The following is an 18,421-nucleotide window of genomic DNA, read 5'->3' as shown; positions in this document are numbered from 1 at the left end:
ATTTCAGACCCGGCGGAAGAGGACGCGCGTGAGCAGAGATGCGGACAGGTGGGAGTCACAGTGCATGAGAACGGTCCAGCCCGCAGCCCCTGCGCCAAGGTGCCCCTGAGCCCCTGCTGGGCAGGCACCACCTGTGCTGGGCTCAGCCCCTCTCAGCACAGCAAGCAGCAGGAGAGCACGGTGGGGGCCATGGGGGAGAGGGCAGAAAGGAACAGGGGTCAGGCCATCGCCAGATCTACCGAAGACAGACACTGGCTTCAAACGTTCTGAGGACAAATGCTTCCGGCCGGGACTTGGATACTCACGTCCACTGTCCCACTCAGGCTGAGGGGAGCGAGGCCACCTGCAGTGGGTGTGAGCTCAGAGACGTGGCCACACCCCCTGCGGAGGTGCTTGGTGACTGTGAGCTTCCCAGGAAGACAAGGGTGAGAGCCGTCAGCAGCCGAGAAGGAGGAGTAGATGCAGGAACCCACGGGCGTCACACAGGAGTGAGGCCACGGGCGCTTGGGAGGGCTGAGAACCAGGCCCAGGAGGTTCTGGAGGGAAAAGCGGAACCCGTCCCAACTCAGCCCCGGCCTTTCTGCACCAAGGGGCGGAGCAGTGCCGACCTCAGACGCCAGCTGCCAGAAATGCTTCCAAAGCCCGGCTCTGCGTGGGGTGTGTGCTGACGGGTCTCACACGGGACTCGCCTCAGAGCCCATCCGAGCTTCACTGTTCTAGGTTCTTATAGTTTTGTTTTACCTCAAACATGCATTAGCTTAACAAAATAGTTTTTAAAAGGTTTTTAAACTAAAATGACAGAATGAATTAGGCGCGACGTGCCTCTGTGGGAAGACAGCCAGGCTGCTGCTGGGTCTGGAGGAGCAGGACGCGGGCCACAAACACGGAACAGGAGCGGAGGAGATGGGAGCCGCACTGTCTGGATCGCTTCATTAGACCCATGTGCTGTTTCCACAATGACGGTAATAAGAATACATTTAATTTTAAGAGAACGTGGAGGTGTCAGACGGACAATGAGCCTGGGCGGGCGCTTCTCCCTTGGCGCTCTCCACCGAGCATGGCATGAGGCTGTGCCAGCTGCTTCTCCTTGGACGGGCAGAGGCCAGGTGTCCTCCACTTTCCCACAGTTTCTGGGCGCAGCGCACTTGAGCCCTGGGTGCAGACCCTCACACCGTTTTCCCTGGAGGCTCTGCTCTTTCACCATGAGGGAAAAGAAGGTCATGTAGCAGAAGAGACTCCAGGAAGACAAACTGCTCACCCAGGGGTCAAAGGACAAGCTCCCAGGCGTGTACCCACCATCTCCACGCGTGTGCCCTGAGCCCCCAGGGGGTTGCTCTGCACTCCCAGGCCTGTGCCCACCATCCCACGTGTGCCCTGAGTCCCCAGGGGTCACCCTGCACTCCCAGGCCTGGGCCCACCATCCCAGCTGTGCCCTGAGTCCCCGGGGGTCACCCTGCACTCCCAGGCCTGTGCCCACCATCCCAGCTGTGCCCTGAGCCCCCGGGGGTCACCCTGCACTCCCAGGCCTGGGCCCACCATCTCAGCTGTGCCCTGAGTCCCCGGGGGTCACCCTGCACTCCCAGGCCTGGGCTCACCATCCCAGCTGTGCCCTGAGCCCCCGGGGGTCACCCTGCACTCCCAGGCCTGGGCCCACCATCCCAGCTGTGCCCTGAGCCCCCAGGGGGTTGCTCTGCACTCCCAGGCCTGGGCCCACCATCCCAGCTGTGCCCTGAGCCCCAGGGGTCACCCTGCACTCCCAGGCCTGTGGCTTGCATCCAGGTGTGCACCTGCACCCTCTCCCACTGGCCGGCACCTCCCTGGTAGGAGGGACATGCCCAGCCCTGCCCTGACCCAGATGCCTGCTCAAAGCACATGCCCCTTCCCTGGCCAGACTCTATGGGACCACAAGTGGGGCCCGGCCAGGACCTGCTTGGAGGCTGAGCCCACCCCACTCGCGCCCCCACCCCCAGGGCCTCCCCAGAGAGTCAGGACTACGGCACCTATGGGCTCACCCACGGGTGTGGGCCAGACTGTGTTGTCCAACTGGCATCTTCAAAACAGGCTTGGAAAGGGCAGAAGACGAGGGCAGAGGTGGCACCACAGACCTCAGAGCGGGGCAGGCAGAGGCAGACCCCAGAGGGTGGCTGTCCTGGGGAACGAAGCGTCCTCGCTGGCCGGAGAACGCCTGCCCCAGGTGCGTCACCAGCTCCAAGGACTCAGCCACCCAGGCGGGGCTTTGTCCCAGACACCACCCCAGGCCCCCTTGGCCCCAACCCCACAGGCTGTCCCTGTTCCCAAGAGACCCCAGGGAAAATCGCCTAGGCCCCGTTTGTCAGAATGAATCTGCTGGGAAACATCTTCAGACTGGACGCTGGACTGCCCGAAGCCAAACTTACAGAAAAGTTGCCAGAACAGAATTGACAGGTCTGGAGAGACAGCAGCCCCAGCCTCTGATCACAGAGCTGTCCAGGGGGCTGGAAACCCGGGTGTCCAGATGGCATCAGTAAGCAGGGCCAGGGGCCAGGCACTAGGACTGACCAGGGCTCTGTCACTAGGAACAGGGGTCTCTCACTTGGGCCAGGGGATTCTCACTAGGACCAGGGGTCTGTCAGTCACTAGGGCCAGGGCCTGTCCCTTGGGCCTGGAGCCTGTTACTAGGGCCTGGGGTCTGTCACTAGCACCAGCTGCTGTTTTAAAGGTAGCAGCAGCCTCAGTGCTCCCTTGTTCACTGCCCACGCCCACGCAGGGATGGCACTGATAGAGCCCACACGACTACTCTCCACGTGGACGGCTGTGGGGTGGCTGAGCCTTGCTGGCGGAGGAGGCTAGTGGACAGGCTGTGCTCACATCAACAGCAGTGCCGGGTCAGAGGTGGAGGCAGGAGCCATGGAGCCAGTGGGAGCCACCACCCCTCTCAGCTCATCACCCCTCCCTGGGGCCTGAGACCTCAGAGTCAGTCCTCGGCCCTGCTCAGGCTCTGGCCTGAGAACCTCTGTCCTGGTCACAAGTGTCCTGCAGGCCCCCTGGGTTGTGCTAGGCAGGACCAGGCCAGGGTGTGACCTCTGACAGCTCCACCTGACCTGGAGAAGCCACCAGCAGCTTCTCCAGCTGCACCTGCTGACCCCCAGAGCTCGCTCCCAGGCAAGTGCCCACGGTGGGACAGCTGCTTGCGCCTCAGTCTTCTCATCCTTGAAGGGGTGCAGCCCCCTCCCCATCTCCCTCGCACCCGACGGCCTCATGCAGGCACAGCCGGAGGGAGAAGCTGCCTCTGCGTTCTGAGAAAGACTCTGTGATGGCGGCCGACTGGATTCCACCAGAACCCGAAGGCAAGCATTCCTCGGGAGTGACCAGGCTCGGAGCATCAGGCACGCACACCACACACTCAACCCAGACCTTCTGTTGACTCGGGTTCCCGGGAGCCCTGCCTGCTTCTGCTTGGCAGGAGCCAGGGCTTGTGCCCTGGAGAACTCCCTGTTCAGGGATGACAGTGGGTTCCCTGGTGATTTGGAGGCCTGGGTGGGAGCTGCTTCCTCTACCCCTGGAGATGCTGCCCAGGAGTCCAACGTGCTGGCAGAGGCCATGCTGGCTCAGATGCCTCTCACCAACCCCTTCCTTCCATGCCCTCAGGGCGCTGGCATCCTGGGAGCTGTGAGGGTCACGCTGCGTTGCAAGCCGATTGGGAAACAGGTTAGGGGGGTGGGGGCCAAGGCGCTCAGCAGTATTCAGGCATCTCTCAGCTGGCAACAGGAGCTATGCTGGGCCCTGCAAGTGGGACTGCATGCCGGGAGCCCCTGGGGGTCCCTGGTCCTCTCTCCACGGGTGGATTCCCGTGCGGATACCCCGGCCTCCGCAGGCTCAGCTGGGTGTGCTGCCGCTGGGCTCTTCAGAACCTTTACGCCTAAGTGCTGTCCAAGGGGAGCACCCTCCACCCCGGGCCGGCAGCCATCACAGCCTTCAGCCCTGCCCAGAGTCCCTGGAGACTGTTGTCACTAAGCCCCACTCCTGTTTAGGAAACCCCAGGGCCAGACCCCACTGCCGGAACAGGGCCCTCTCGCGCCTGCAGGCGGCAAAGCTCCTGAGGGCCTGATGGACCCTCCAGTGTCCCACGGCCACAGGTCCCACCTTGACGCCAAGGCTCCGGGATGGCCCCTCTGGAACGCCCAGTGCTCCATCACGACCTGGCCCCAGGACGCCGAGTGAGGGAGCGGAGGGGATGGGGACCGGGGGAAGCAGCAGGTAAATCTGAAGTGCAGGCACGGCGCAGCCCCAAGGGAGACCGGATAGGCGCCTGGCCAGCAGGGCTGAGGGGAAAGTCTCCACTGCACGGCTCCTGCTGGGCCCACGCAGTGTGTTCTGGGCCTCAGGCTGCCCACTGGGCATTCCGCCTGGACAGCTCTCGGCTCCGGAGACCCTCGCTGGTGAACAGGACAGCAGCGTCAAAGACCACAGGGACCCAAAGCCCCAGGAGGAAAAGCTGCCCTCACAGGGGAAGGAGTGGACAGAGGCCCTGTGGAGCTCACCCATCCGCCGTCCCTCCAAGGGGCCTCCTAGGACCCGGGAGCCCTGCCCTCCTGCCGAGGAGGGGCTGCCCCAAGTAAACACGGCCAAGGAACAAGGCGGCTCAGGGCCTGCCACGCCCAGGGTGGACACCGCGCCGCCCCGCCAGCCCCCACTCATTTCAGTGCCCATTTGAGCGCAGACGGTTCCTGTTTTTCATTATCATCGCAGGGCACTCCTGCTCCGCGGGACTCTCCATGTGAATGGCCCCACTCTTCTCAGCCCAGGCTGCCTGTCAGGCAGTCAGAGCTCCCAGTCAGAACAAAGCTGGCAGTTTCTGAGTCTGTGCACATCCCCCTGCAGCGCAAGACACAGGATAATCAGCCGCTCCAGCCCAGCGTCCCCACGGCACACTCGAGAGCACACCCCACCCAGAGGCCAGACAGGTGCACACGGCCAGGGCCGCCCCAGGATGCACATCCAGAGAGGTCACAGTCCTGAAAGGCCACGGTCCTGAGAGGTCACCATCCTGAGAGGTCCCCAGTCCAGAGAGGTCGCCGGTCCTGTGAGGTCACTGTCCTGAGAGGTCACTGGTCCAGAGGTCATCAGTCTTGAGAGTCACTGGTTGATCCTGAGAGATCACTGGTCCAGAGGGGTCGCTAGGATGGGGTCTCCAGGCCTGGGCTGAGGCTCTGCCCCATAGAAGACCTGAGGTTGGGTTCCTGCTCTTCAGGGACCCTGAGGGCCAGAGCCAAGCCCAGGCTGAGTGTAGTCCCCAAGGAAGCAGGAGGAGGGCCCGGCCGAGTCCTGTGGCAGCGTCCCCAGCACACCACACTTCTATCCTGGTCGTCTCACATGGCGTCCTCCGGCCATCCTGCACTGGGCCACTCAGGACCCCTGCCACTCACCACAACTGCAGGGCCTCAGACCTGGGCAGGACAGGGCAGGCTTTGCACTCTCCTAAGGCTGATGGGGTGGGAGGGGCCCTGCACAAGGAGTCTTCCAGTAAGAGGGGCAGGGGATTTGGGGCTGCGCGGCCCTGGCCACCTCCACTCACCCTTCACCCTCAGAAGAAGAGAGATGGGTGCACAGGAGCTTCTCGGGTCAACAGGGTGCACCCAGCACCCAGCCCCTGGTGCCCTCTGCCTCTGGGAACCACATCTGCAGGGTGTGGTCCTCGCAGCCCTCAGCACGGCCAATCTGGGGATGGCCACCAGAGCCCATCTGCATGCAGGTGTAGGGATGAGAAGGTGGGGCAGTCGCAGAGAAAACCCTCCCAGGCCACACGGCAGATCCCTTCTGAGTGGGAGACTCAGGATGAAGGATGACAGGGAGACGCAGGCGGGAGGATAGAACATTCCAGAGCACTACGGCTGAGTATCCAGGCCACAGACGCCCGGGCTGCCAGGGCCACCAACTTTGCCACCAAATGGCCACCATGGGACAGAGGTGCCAACAGGGCTCCCGGACTCTGCAAAGGACGCTGCGGCGGAGACTCATCCAGGTCTGAGGCTGTCCAAGGCCCAGGTGAGAGTTAAACCACATGCCCAGCCAGTGCCTACCACCCGGGCCAACACCATTTCTCTAAAGCACCACACAGGACGTTTCGCCAACAGAGCATCCCAAAAGGGAATAACAGAGATCCCGGCTGGCTCATCCCATCCACCACGTCGGAGACTCGGCGGCTGCAGATGCGGTGGGACCTGCTTCCGTTAAAGACACCTTCTGTGGGGACAGCCAGGGCTCCCACTAGGGGCACAGCAAATTAGAGAACACAGCCGGGATCTCACGGGGGGCACAGTGGGTTACAGGAGAAAGCAGCTGGGGCTCTCACGGTGGGCAGAGCAGGTTACAGAACACTGCAGAACCAGGGCTTGGTCCCTCATCCAGCGCAGCTTCACTGAGTGTCAGATGCACGAGGACCCTGCCCTGCCCCAGCCCACTCACTGCCCTTGGGTTACCCTCGGGGCTCCAGGTCCAGGGCACCTGCAGGCAGCTGGGACCAGGCCAGCTCTGGGCCAGCGGTGGCCCCATCTAATACCCAGAACCTGTGAACGCGACCTTGTTTGGAGAAAGGATCTGGAAATGAGATGATCCCAGATTATCCACAGCTGAGCCCTAAATCCAATGGTGAGAAAAGAAGACGCAGAGAGGAGAAGGTGCTACCAGCTGAATTCGTTCCCTCCAAAATCCATGCTGGAACCTAATCCCCATTGTGGTGGCATTAAGAGTTAGAGCCTTTGGGGGATGAGACTGAGCTATGGGCGCCAGGCTCCGGGGAACGACTGTGCCTTATCAAAGGGCTGGGGCTGTCTTGGAAGCAGGGAAGGGCCCTCGTCGGACGCCTGCAGGCGCCTTAATCTTGGACTCTTCAGCCTTCAGAACTGTGAGAAGTGAACGTATCATTTCATAAATTACCATGTGTGGTGCTGTTACAGCAACACACACGGACTAACACAGTCGACGTGAGGCTGGGACTGCAGTGACGCAGCCACACGCCCAGGACAGCTGGAGCCACTAGGAGCTAGAGGAGGCAGGGAGGGTCCCCCCAAGCCTTCAGAGGAAGCTGATCCCTGAGATGCCTGGATACTGGGCTTCCGGTCTCCAGGACCATGGGGCGGTGCGTTCCTGTTAACCCCGGACCGTGTCAGTTGTCAGCAGCCTCTGGACACAGTGACACAGCAGGTGGGACCAGAAGGTTCAGCACCCCTCATGGGGAACAAAGTCTTTGGAGGCCCTCAGGTGGCACTGAGAGGCCACGGGGGCTCCAGAGGCCCTTGGGGGTCCACCTGAGCCAGGATGGGTGCTAGGCCAGGGCTGCCAACAGCACCTGCCTTCTGAGACCCATCCAGCCTCCGGTTGCCCACTTTTAGGTGGAGAAAATGAAGGCTGCATACGTGGCTGGCGTGAGGAAGTCAGTTGATGGCAATTTGTTGATTTAAGGGAAGGTTCAGCTGCGTCTGCATGCTAAAGGGCTGTCCTCCAGATCAGATTGAGAAGCTTCAGGAAGGTAATGCAAAAGAATTTCTGATGTTCTTGGCGTGGGGGAAATTTGTTACACGGACACAGAAAGCCTTGCCCTGCAGGAAAAGATTCTTAGAAGGCACCAGATTAAGAGAAAGAACTTCTGTTCATTGAAAAATATCATCAAGAGAGTGAAAAGCAAACCCCAGGGTAGGAGATCTTTGCTACACACAACAAATGTTGGCTTCTCTCCAGAATATATGAAGAACCTCTACAGATGAACAGGAAGGAACTCAATACACAAAGGGCAGCTGACTTGAACAGGCCCCTTGGGGACGGGGGTATCCAAGTGCCCAGTGCTCGGCGGGCAGTACTCAGCTTCGTTAGTATGACCAGGAAAATGCAAATCATAAGGCTTCCACACAGCCTCAGAAAAGGCTAAGACATTGCAAAGGCGGACAGTTGCAAGTGCTGGCGAGGACGTGGGTCAACGGGAAACTGTGGGGGCAAATGGCTTTAATCCCTTTGGGAAACTGCTTGACATCATCTGATGAATGTAAAGACAGGCATGATCCCAGACCCAATGGCTCCACTTCCAGATTGACCCAAGAGATTCGTGCCCACGTGCCCCAAAGATCATCCCAGGAATGCCCACGACAGCTTCATCCCTAGTTGCCAAGAAAGGGAAACCGCGTGGACACATGCCTGCTGACAGTATGGCGGTCTGAGGGACAGCGGGCATCCCCGCGGGAGTGTGGGGGGCTGAGCACGAGCGCCTGGGGCTCCTCAACGCAGTGTGGATGGACCACTCGCAGACACTATTGATCCACGTGAGCCAGCATAGCAGTGTGCCCACCGCGTGGCTTCTGTTTAAACGTTAAAAACACGTGCAAAGCCACAACATGGTGCTCAGGAATTGGAGCTTCGACGGGAAAACGGATGGTGAGTAAGACCCCATCCCACTCCCGGAACACGAAGAGAGGCAGCCCAGAACAGCTGGCACTAGAACTGCAGGTGGACTGTGCCAGGTGCCAGGTGCCAGGTGGGGCTCTCACAGCAGGTGGCTTGGGGACACGTGGGCACTGGCGAAGGTGGCAGGAACAAGCGTGGTGGGAGGTGAGGCTGAGATGAGCTTCACCCCAGTGGCTCCGTCCACGGCCCAGGCTCCTCAGGCACTGAGAAGGCAGAGGTGCCACCCCGCCAAGGGGCAGAGGAAACCAGCCCTTGGGCAGCCTTAGGAGAAGCAGGGGCCAGTGTGCGCAGGAGAGGGTGGACGCCCCAGAAGCAGCCACGGTGGCCAGGTCACCTGTGAGATGCCACGGGTGGGAGATGCAGGTGCCCTGGGCTCAGGGGGAGGGGCTGGGTCAGGTCCCCGGGTCTGGCTGGGGCCTGGACATGGCTCCCTGGCCCTGAGGCACCAGCAGCACTTCTGAGTCGGGTGGGACTGGCCTGGTGTGTTTCTGGGCGGGGATCCAGTGTGAGCGGGTGAACAGTGAGTGGCGGCCATGGGCACGCTGAGGTAAGCACACTTCGCACAGCTCTGTGGCCCAGGAAGGCGTGTCACACGCTTCCTGACAAGGCTGAGAGTTCTGGGAGCTCGCCTGTGTCAGACGTGAGGGCACTTGGACCAGAGCCTGGGTTTGAAGCCACGTCCATACCCCATACACGGTGCTCGCTGCTCCTGGCCCCACTGACTGATGACTGACGGCCAGAGGGAGGCAGCAGGTGTGTGAAGTCGCCTGGCAGGTGCAGCTGTTGGTGGCATTCCCCGGGCAGAGGCCACGTTGGACATTTGTGAACACACAAGCAGGGCGGGGTTACAGGTTATAGGATCTGGGAAATGTGGTCTGTGATGCCATGCGCCCTGGGGGATCACGTGGAGCCCACATGGGCAGGCACCTTTGATCACGCCAAGAAGTCAGATGTGGGACACAGAGCCTGCCCGGAGGAACGCACACACCAATCCCTTCCCTGAGCCGCACTGAACAGGGAAAGGGCTCCAGGTGGCCTTAACTGCTGGGCTTAAAGAACCTCCCATCCCTTCCAGAACCTCAGTGTTAAAGGACGTCAGCACGACTGCGTTCCTCTGATGAGGCGCTCACCCTTCCACGACGGCGGGGAGAAGCCCGGCTTTCTGAACGGATGAGGCTGCAGAAGGCAGTTGGTATGATGCAAAGACAGAAAGCTGCTATCTGCTTCCACTCTTTTGAAAGATTTTTTATATTTCTTCCCCAAAGGAAGTCATGCGTTTGGACATTTAGACATTAAATTACAATTCGCAATTAAGTTGCGCTTGCACAGTTAAAGGAGAAACGTGGAACCCAGAACAGTCTTAATTCGCGTATCAGGAAACAAGAATTAGGGACAGCTGATGTTTCTCTTTATTCTTTTTCTGAGACCCACGTGCCACTTTCCTGCGGGGCGCTGCCCTTCCCCAGGTGTGATTCCAGGGGGCTGCAGACTACAGAACCCGCCCCTCCCCTGGATCCAGCAGGGCCAATCAAAGCTATTCCCAGGCAGGGCCCTGCAGCGCTGGGGAGGGGCCTCCCCACTGAGGAGGTGCTGCTGAGCTGATGTGCCCTGGAGGCCTGGTGGGGAGATGGCCTGGAGGTGAAATGCCCAGGATGGGGAAGCCCTAGGGAGGGAGAAGCCCTGGGCGGAGGAACCCTGGGGGTGGGGAATGCCCTGGTGAGGGGGAAATCCCCTGGGGGGATGCACTGGGGAGGGGGATTCCCTGGGGAAGGGGATACCGTGGGTGGAGATGCCATATGGGATGGAAGCCCTGGGTGGGGGGGATGCCCTGGGTGGAGGGGATACCCTGGGTCGGGGGTAGGAAGCCCTGGGTGGGGGATGCCCCGGGTGGGGGCTGCCCCAGGTTGGGGATCATCCAGGTGGAGGACCATCTGGGTGGGGGATGCCCCGGGTGGGGGACCATCTGAGTGGGGGACCATCTGGGTGGGGGATGCCCCGGGTGGGGGATCATCTGGGTGGGGGAACATCTGGGTGGGGGACCATCTGGGTGGGGCTGCCCTGGGTGGAAGATTTTATCGGGGGATGCGGTGGGTTGTGGCCCTCTGGCACCCCAAACACACACACACCAAGAAGAAGCTGGTCTCCCTAGGAGGAGTATCCAGGCAGGGCAGCTTGGGGTTTGGCTCCTGGATGCTGGGGACAAGGTCTTAGGCAGCTCCACCCCTTCCTTCCCAGGAAACACCTTTTGCTCCAGCAGTAGGAACTAGGCGTGTGTAGATTCTGCTGCCTGATCCTGGCTCCCGGCTGAGGGTTTGTGGGCTCAGATGGACTTGACACCCGGCCACAACCCTCCTGGGCACAGCCTTCTGTCTCCCCCAGCCCAGGCGGAGGCAATGAGCAACACTTCTCACCCAGAGTGTTTTCCCGAAGGCACTTCTGCCTGAGGACCCCAGGCTGCGCCAGGTACTGCAGGGCGCTGACCAGCACTGGCCTGGGGGCCCCAAGAGCCCCAGATGGCATCCCTCTCACACACTCCTCCTGTCTCACCAACAGCTATAAATAGACTCGGCTCTCTGCTGGCACGGCCTTTCCCAAGGAAGCTTTTAATTCTCAGCGTCCTCTGCAGGGAGTGGCTCCCACAGGCCTGGGAGGGAACAGACTGCCTGACTCTCCAGAGAGCTCCCCGGTCTCCATCTGCGATGGGTGATCCTAATTTTCTTTAGGAAGTTCTGAGCCCTGCGTGTGGCGCTTTGGCCTTCGTGCCCACGGAGGCCCCCTACAGCCCCTCCCTCCAGGCCCTGCCCAGCCCAGTGCAGGAACCCTGTTTACCGATTCCCAGGCCTAGGGCAGCCGCTGCCAGTGTGAGGCCTGCAAATTAGGGTAGAGGGGTCAAAAGGAAGCCCTTTTTGACCATTTCTATGAGCCTTCTATGCTCATTTCCACAGTGAGCATTTATAACCTTGTATAATCGCTAAAACATTTATTGCAACTTCAGGGAATGCGGGAAGATGGACCAACCGCAGCCGTAAGATTAAAATGCAGCCAGTGACCAGCGGAGCTTCCTCCACGCACACGCGGTCCAATCCCCATGACTTCATGTTTTGTGAAGATGCAGAGCGAGTTCATGCCGGCGCCTTTCTGAATCAGAGATCCCTTTAGAAACCATGAAAGCTGCAGACCCCTCCCGGGAAAACGCACACACCCTCCTGGAGCTCGTCTTCTGCAGCCGCTCCCGGAGCCCGCCCCTCCCCCACAGGCCCTCCGAGGATCACGTGGTGGGGAGGCGCTGGCACCGAGCTGCTGACAGGCGCGAGAGCCCAGTTCAAGGCGCCGGCATCAGGCTGCAGCTGCCTTACTCCCCTCCACTTCCTGCCCCTTCCCGGCCTCGGTCCAGCCCCATCTCCTAGTACCAGGCCACAGGGAGCTGGGTCACCTGCTAGGGGCAGGGGCTGGCTGGGCGCGGGGGCAGACCTGTCCCCCTGAGAAGTCAGGCGGGGAGGGGTGGCCGGGGTGGGCGGAGGGGCCCAGTCCTCTGTCGGTCCCCCAGGGGCCGCAGAAGAGCAAATAAACATGCCAGGTGGATCAGCGGTGACACTGAGAGGGAACGCAACCACCCATCAAAACAGCAGCCTCCCAAACCCCATCAAAACAGCAGCCCCCCAAGCCCCCATCAAGACAACAGCCCCCCAACCCCTATCAAAACAGCAGCCCCCAACCCCCTATCAAAACAGCAGCCCCCTCAAGCCCTCATCAAGACAACAGCCCCCCAACCCCTCATCAAAACAGCAGCCCCCCAACGCCTATCAAAACAGCAGCCCCCCAACCCCTCATCAAGACAACAGCCCCCCAACCCCTATCAAAACAGCAGCCCCCAACCCCTCATCAAAACAGCAGCCCCCAACCCCCTATCAAAACAGCAGCCGCCCAACCCCTATCAAAACAGCAGCCCCCAACCCCCTATCAAAACAGCAGCCCCATCAAGCCCCCATCAAGACAGCAGCCCGGCAACCCCTCATCAAAACAGCAGCCCCCAACCCCCTATCAAAACAGCAGCCCCCAATCCCTATCAAAACAGCAGTCCCCAACCCCCTATCAAAACAGCAGCCCCCAATCCCCTATCAAAACAGCAGCCCCCCAACCCCCATCAAAACAGCAGCCCCCAACCCCCTATCAAAACGGTAGCCCCCTAAACCCCCATCAAAACGGCAGCCCCCAACCCCCTATCAAAACAGCAGCCCCCCAACCCCCTATCAAAACGGCAGCCCCCAACCCCCATCAAAACGGCAGCCTCCCAACCCCCATCAAAACAGCAGCCTCCCAACCCCCTATCAAAACAGCAGCCCCCCAACCCCATATCAAAACAGCAGCCCCCAACCCCCTGTCAAAACGGCAGCCCCCATCCCCCATCAAAACAGCAGCCCCCCAACCCCCTATAAAAACAGCAGTCCCCCAACCTCTATCAAAATAGCAGCCTCCCAACCCCTATCAAAAAAGCAGCCCCCCAAACCCCCATCAAGACAACAGCCCCCACCAAACCCTCATCAAGACAACAGCCCCCACCAAACCCTTATCAAAACAGCAGCCAGCCACTGCCCGGGAGGGACGGGCTTCTCACCTCCCTGGGCTCCGTTTACGTAACCGAAACCGCAGAATAAAGGGCTCCTCAGATCCTCGGGCGCTGCTCCCAGGGGTGCGGGAAGATGTCCCGGCAGCGCCTCTCCATCGCCACAGGCCCGCGGACGGTAGCCAAGGCCCGGGGAAGCTGGAGGCTCTGCGGGGGGCGGTCTGACAGCCCCACCTGCCAGGACGCGGTGGTGTCAGGACCCCGAGACGGGCCGTTTCTGTAGCCAGGGATCTCTCAAAACCTGCTGCGGGCAGTGGCTTCATTCCAGCCCCCCACGCCCTTATTTCCCACGCCTCACACTGGCGGCGGCACCCTAGGCCTGGGAATAGGGAAACGGTTCGAGCCCCGGGCTGGGGAGGGCCTGGCGGGAAGGGCTGCAGGGGCGTCCCTGGACGCGAAGAAAGGCCAAAGCGCCGGCGCAGGGCCCGGAGACGGTGACAGACCTGTCCCTGGCGCGGCCGACGGTGACCCCCGCCCGTGGCCTTTGCGAAGCCTCCCTGCAGCCTCCGGGCACGGAGCGCGCAGCGTCGAACTCCGGGCATCCCAATCCGACCGCGCAGGGACGCGCGGGGCGGCCCGGGAAGGGGGCTCGGGGGAGCGCGGAGGGTAGGGGCTGCGGCGCAGGTGGCTGCTGGGGCTGACGGGCCCAGTCTGCGCCCCCGGGTGCCCCCCCGCGCCGCGCCCGCAGGACCGAGCCCCGCGCCCGCTTACCTTGGAGACGCAGCAATTGCAGCGGAGGCGCCTCCGCGACTCGGCCGCGCGCGACCCGGTGCTCAGCGGAGCTTTCCAGCCGCCGCCCCGCGCACGCCCGTCCCGCCCGTCCCGCCCAGCCCCGCCCAGCCCGGCCCCGGGCCCGCCCCCGGCCCCCAGCGTCCCGCGCCCGCCCAGCGCCCCGCCCCGCGCGCTCATTGGCAGCCCCGCCCCCGCCGCCCCACCCTGCCCGGGAAACGCGCGGGGCGCACGGAGGCCTCTGCCTTACAAGGCCGGCTCCGCGCAGGCCCCGCCGGCCGCCGGGTGTCTGCTCAGCGCAGGGCGCGGCGGACCCGCGGGCCGTGGGAACCGCTGGACAGTGGCGGCTGGGCCCCTCACCTGGCTCTGGGGCCCCCCCGGGGCGACCGGACCCCGATCTCTGCGCCCCGCAGGACGCGCGTTGACGGTGCGGCAGGGGATGGATGAGCGCGGCCGCGGCCTCCTGGGGTGGGGTGGGTTGGCGGCGGGGGGCGGGAGGACAGTGCGGGGCGACCCCCGACAGCGCCCAGTACTTTAAGGAGCCGCAGACTGTGCAGGGAAGCGGCAGGGCCGGGCTGTGAGGATGCTCGGACCCCAAGGTGGGGCGCAGGCTGGGGACTGGGCGCCCAGGTGGGGGCAGCGCGGCCGGGGGTCGATCTGAGCAGGGAGCCGGGTCCGTGCCTGGCACCGAGCGCAGCTGCCCGGGACGGGGCCGCCCTTCCCGCAGAAGCGGAGAGGCAGAGCGCGCACCCCTGTCCCCGGCCTCAGCCTCCGTTCTCCCTGCAGGTCGCCAGTGTGCAGCGCCACCATCCCGGCCGCTCTTCTAATCTCGCCTTTCTCGGGGCACCTGCGGCCCTGCCCCCCGAGACAGGCTTTGCGGAGGGGGCTCATTACGCCCGGGGCTGCCCGGCCCTCCGCAGGAGTTGGCTCCGCAAAAGGTTCCGGGGCTGGGCTGACAGGGCGGTTCTGTGGTGCTGGGACTTGAGGGGTACAGGGGCACCTGCCTTGGAGGAGGCCGAGGCGCAGCCCCCCAGGAGGAAGGGGTGCCTCTGGTGACTTCCAGCTGGACTGTGTCTGGTGCAGCTGAGCTCCTCCCCCAGCCCCGGCTCTGTCCCTGCACCAGGTGTCCAGCAGGCCCTGAAGCCAGCAAAGGCAGAAGCGGAAGTTGGGGTGCTGGGTGCTGGGCAGGGGGTGCTGAGGCCTCGGAGCCCTGCGACTTGGCCCCCACCCACCCCACGGTGGTCCCGCGCCCCACACTTCCTCTCCTGTGGCTTCTCCTTCCACTCAGAGCTGCCCAGAGATGGGCTTCTGTCTAATTCTTTTGAGAAATTCCACACTCGCAGCAGGGAAGTCGGGAGACCCCCGAAGCTGTGCAGCCGCCACGCTGCGGCTCCTGCTTCCCTCCTGCTTGGGTGCGGACTCGGCTGCCTTCTGGTCCCGCGGAGCCCGGAGCGCCTCCCCCTAGGGCAGCTCCTACTAACAGCATCAATGAAATAATGAAATAATCTCTCCTTGGTGTGTTCTTACTGTCCTATTAGGCACAAGGTGATTCTTCAGTGCCTTTTTCAAAACGTGTACAAACTCTCTTGACATAAATGCAGTGAGTTTACAATAAAATCGCAGTGGGAGGTAACGTCAGGCTTCAGAGGCAGACATGGTCCTGGAGCCTTTGGGAGGAGAGGAGAGGAGAGGCAGCGGGCGCGGGGTGGCGACCAGGGGGCTGAGCGAGGTCTCGGCAGGAGGACAGAGCTGAGCCTTGGGCTGCCCTGGCCCCTGCGCAGGACACACAGTGACCGGGGCTGGGGTGGGCACCCTGGTTCTACCGTCGGGAGTCGGCGTGTTCATGGAGTCTGTTTCCTTGTCTGTGGGTGAAATTTTGGTTTGGGGTCGGGGGTGTGTTATTTCCCAGTGACAGTCGGTTCAGTCAGCACTTACAAAATCACCAGAAACAGGCACAGGATCTTGCTCCCGGGAGAGGTGGATCCTGATTCGGGACTCCAGGCTCTTCACCTGGCCATGGCTGCCTGTCCAGTGCCCCTTCCTGGCCCCCAGCTCTTGCTCCACCGCCAGACCTGGACAGCCTCCATTAACCCTGCAATTACTGAAAACCGACTCACAGCCAATGATGTGATCCACGCCAAGTATCCCATTATAAGATGTTTCCTGGGGCTCCTTCGAAAATCACTACAAATGGGTTGAACAACAGGGCTTTCCTCTTAGGGCTTAGGAGGCCAGAAGTCCGATCAAGGTCTGTGCCATCCAGAGGTTCCCACTTCTTCCAGCTTCTGTGGCTCCAGGCGGTCCTGGGCCGTGGCCACGTGGCTCCACCTCCGACCCTGTCCTCCCGGGGCCTCCTCCCCTGAGTTTGTGTCTGTCTCCTCCTTTGCTTCTCAGGACACCTGTCACTGGATTTAAGGACCACCAGGATAAGCTAGGATAATATCAAAATCTTTAATCGAATTACATCTACAAAGATCCTATTTTAAAGTAAGGTCTTACTCTGAGGTTCTGGGTCGATGTGAATTTTTTGGGTGGGGGTCACTACCACCCCAGCACCAATGCTTTTCCCAGCTCCACCTGTGGCACCGTGTCAGTGGCCAGGAGCGTTCACCAGGATGCCTGCCTGCAGCTGTTTCCACGGCTTTCTGGACAGGTTCTGTGTCCGCAGTTGGGAGCACCAGGCCTGGCAGCTGTCACATAGGAGGAGGCTGGCTCTCAGGGACAAGCCCCTGCTGCCCGGCACCCGCGCCCACCCCTGCCTGGGTTTGGGGTTGGGTTTTGTGGGCAGAGGTTCAGGCTGACAGTGGAGGTTGGGAAGGGCAGACACAGCGTGGTGGGTAGCACTGGAAGCCCTGGGTGGAAGGGATGGCAGGAGACCCTGAGCCATGCGGGTCTGCAGTGGGAGACCGGGACAGGAGCCCAGGTCCATTGGGAGGCCCCGTGCTGAAGACGGAGGCACAGGGAGCGGGGTAGCAATGGACTCATGAGGACAGCAGCAGACATGAAAAGGCCTCCGAGGCCAAGTGTGGGGATGCCGGGTCCCAGCACTGAGGTGGGGCCGCTCCCCACCAGGCCTGCAGCTGGACCTGCCAGGTGTCCACCCACACCTGGCAGCTGAATGTCCTTTGGCAGTCTATGGGCTGAGCAGCTTCTTTGGGCCCCGTGGGGGTGTGTCCCACAGCAGGTGAGCAGTCAGGGCCCCTTCAGAACCCTAACCAGCTCCTGTGTGGGTCCTGGGCTGGGGACAAGCTACAGCCTGGGTGCATGGGGTCAGAGGGGGTGGTCAGTGAAGTAACGACATGCCTGCCTGAGTGTGGGGCCTGGGAAGGCTCATGGGGGTGTTGAAGCAGCTCCCATGGGTCCTTGGCAGCTTAGGTAAAATGTCTGCCAGGATGTGTGTGTGCACATGTGTGTGAGTGTGCACATGCATGCATGTGTTTGTGCATTCCTGTGTGTGAGTGTGCACCTGTATGTGTGAGTATGCATGCTGGTGTATGTACGTTGGTATGTGTTCAGCTGTATATGTTCAGCTGTATGTCTATTTGTGTGTCTGTGTGTGTTTGCACGAGTGTGTGTGTCTGCGTGTGCCTGTGTCTCTGTATGTGTGTGCATCTGTGTTTGCACCTGTATGTCCAAGTGCCTGTGTCTGTGTGTGTGTGTGCATGTGTCTGTGTGCCTGCGTGTGCCTGTGTGTGCATGGGCCTGTGTGTCTTTGTGTGTGTGCACATGTGTGTGTTTGCACCTGTGTGTGTGCACGTGCCTGTGTGTGTTTGGGCTATGATTGCATCTGGTTATTTTGTTTAAAGAAGCCAAGTTCAATTCTGGGGTTGGAATTGCTGTGGAACATGGAATTAAAGTGCAGGTTCTGGGTCTTGCTGCCAGGGAGCAACTCTGGCTCCACTGTCACAGGCCTGTGACCCAGAGAATGGCAGTTGAGCCTTGTGGCCTCACTGTTGCCACTGGTCAGAGGCTGATGAGGAGGGGAAGCCAAATGGGGGGTGTTCAGCCCTAGGCAGAGCTGCTTGGAGCACATTCTTAATACACCAGCCATTGCTACCTCAGTTCCACAGCTGATGTTAGGGAAGAAGGATGCGGGGACACGGCAACAGGACAGTGTGCTGGGCAGAAAAGATGTGGACAGGAGCCCATGCCTGGCAGAGACACGGAGGACCAGAGAGAGGATGGCGTCACAGAGCGGAGGGCCGCAGAGAAGGGAGGCACTTGCGTCTGCAGTGGAGAGGACACGCCTCTCTGTCAAGGCCAGGGGCTGAGGCCCTGGGTGTGGCTGTCAGAGGCAGTGCGCAATGAGCTCTGTAAAGCCGAGACGACTCCAAGCAGACCATAAGGAGCCTGGTCAGCTCCTGTCCCTGTAACTGTTTTCCCCACAGCCGGAAGTGGCTTCATTTGTTGTGTGGATGCCCTGCACTCAGCCCAGGACTAGATGGATTCACAGCCAGATTCTACCAAACATATGAAGAACTAACACCACTCCTTCTGAAACTATTCCAAGAAACTGAAGAAGGGGGATATCTCTCTAACTCATTCTATGAGACCAGTATCACCCTGGGACCAAAACCAGACAAAGGCGCAACAAAAAAAGAAAACTCCAGATCAATATCCCTGTGAATATAGATG

The 18,421-nt window shown here is 61.3% G+C and overlaps 1 protein-coding gene across 11 annotated transcripts in view; it reads right to left on the bottom strand.

The window, feature by feature from the left end:
• TPPP (tubulin polymerization promoting protein) overlaps positions 1-13,887 on the bottom strand; it is a 34,298-nt gene extending 20,411 nt beyond the window's left edge. For 7 of the 11 annotated variants that reach the window (XR_010116288.1, XR_010116289.1, XR_010116287.1 and 4 more), the window contains exon 1: positions 13,049-13,433. Coding sequence is in view for 2 of the 11 variants with exons in the window: in XM_055245766.2 (XP_055101741.1) it covers positions 13,049-13,320 (272 nt within the window). In the remaining 9 variants the exon portion in view is untranslated. Of the gene's footprint in view, positions 1-305; positions 549-822; positions 1,753-13,048; positions 13,434-13,768 lie in introns of those variants that run through there. The other 4 variants (XM_063619626.1, XM_055245767.2, XM_063619628.1 and 1 more) reach the window with 4 other exon arrangements.
• Between the last annotated feature and the right edge of the window lie 4,534 nt (positions 13,888-18,421).

The sequence above is a fragment of the Symphalangus syndactylus genome, chromosome 16 (genome assembly GCF_028878055.3).
Source record: "Symphalangus syndactylus isolate Jambi chromosome 16, NHGRI_mSymSyn1-v2.1_pri, whole genome shotgun sequence".
Classification (NCBI taxonomy): domain Eukaryota; kingdom Metazoa; phylum Chordata; class Mammalia; order Primates; family Hylobatidae; genus Symphalangus; species Symphalangus syndactylus.
Note: the sequence above shows the minus strand (reverse complement) of the source record. Positions and strands in the feature narration are given on the sequence as shown.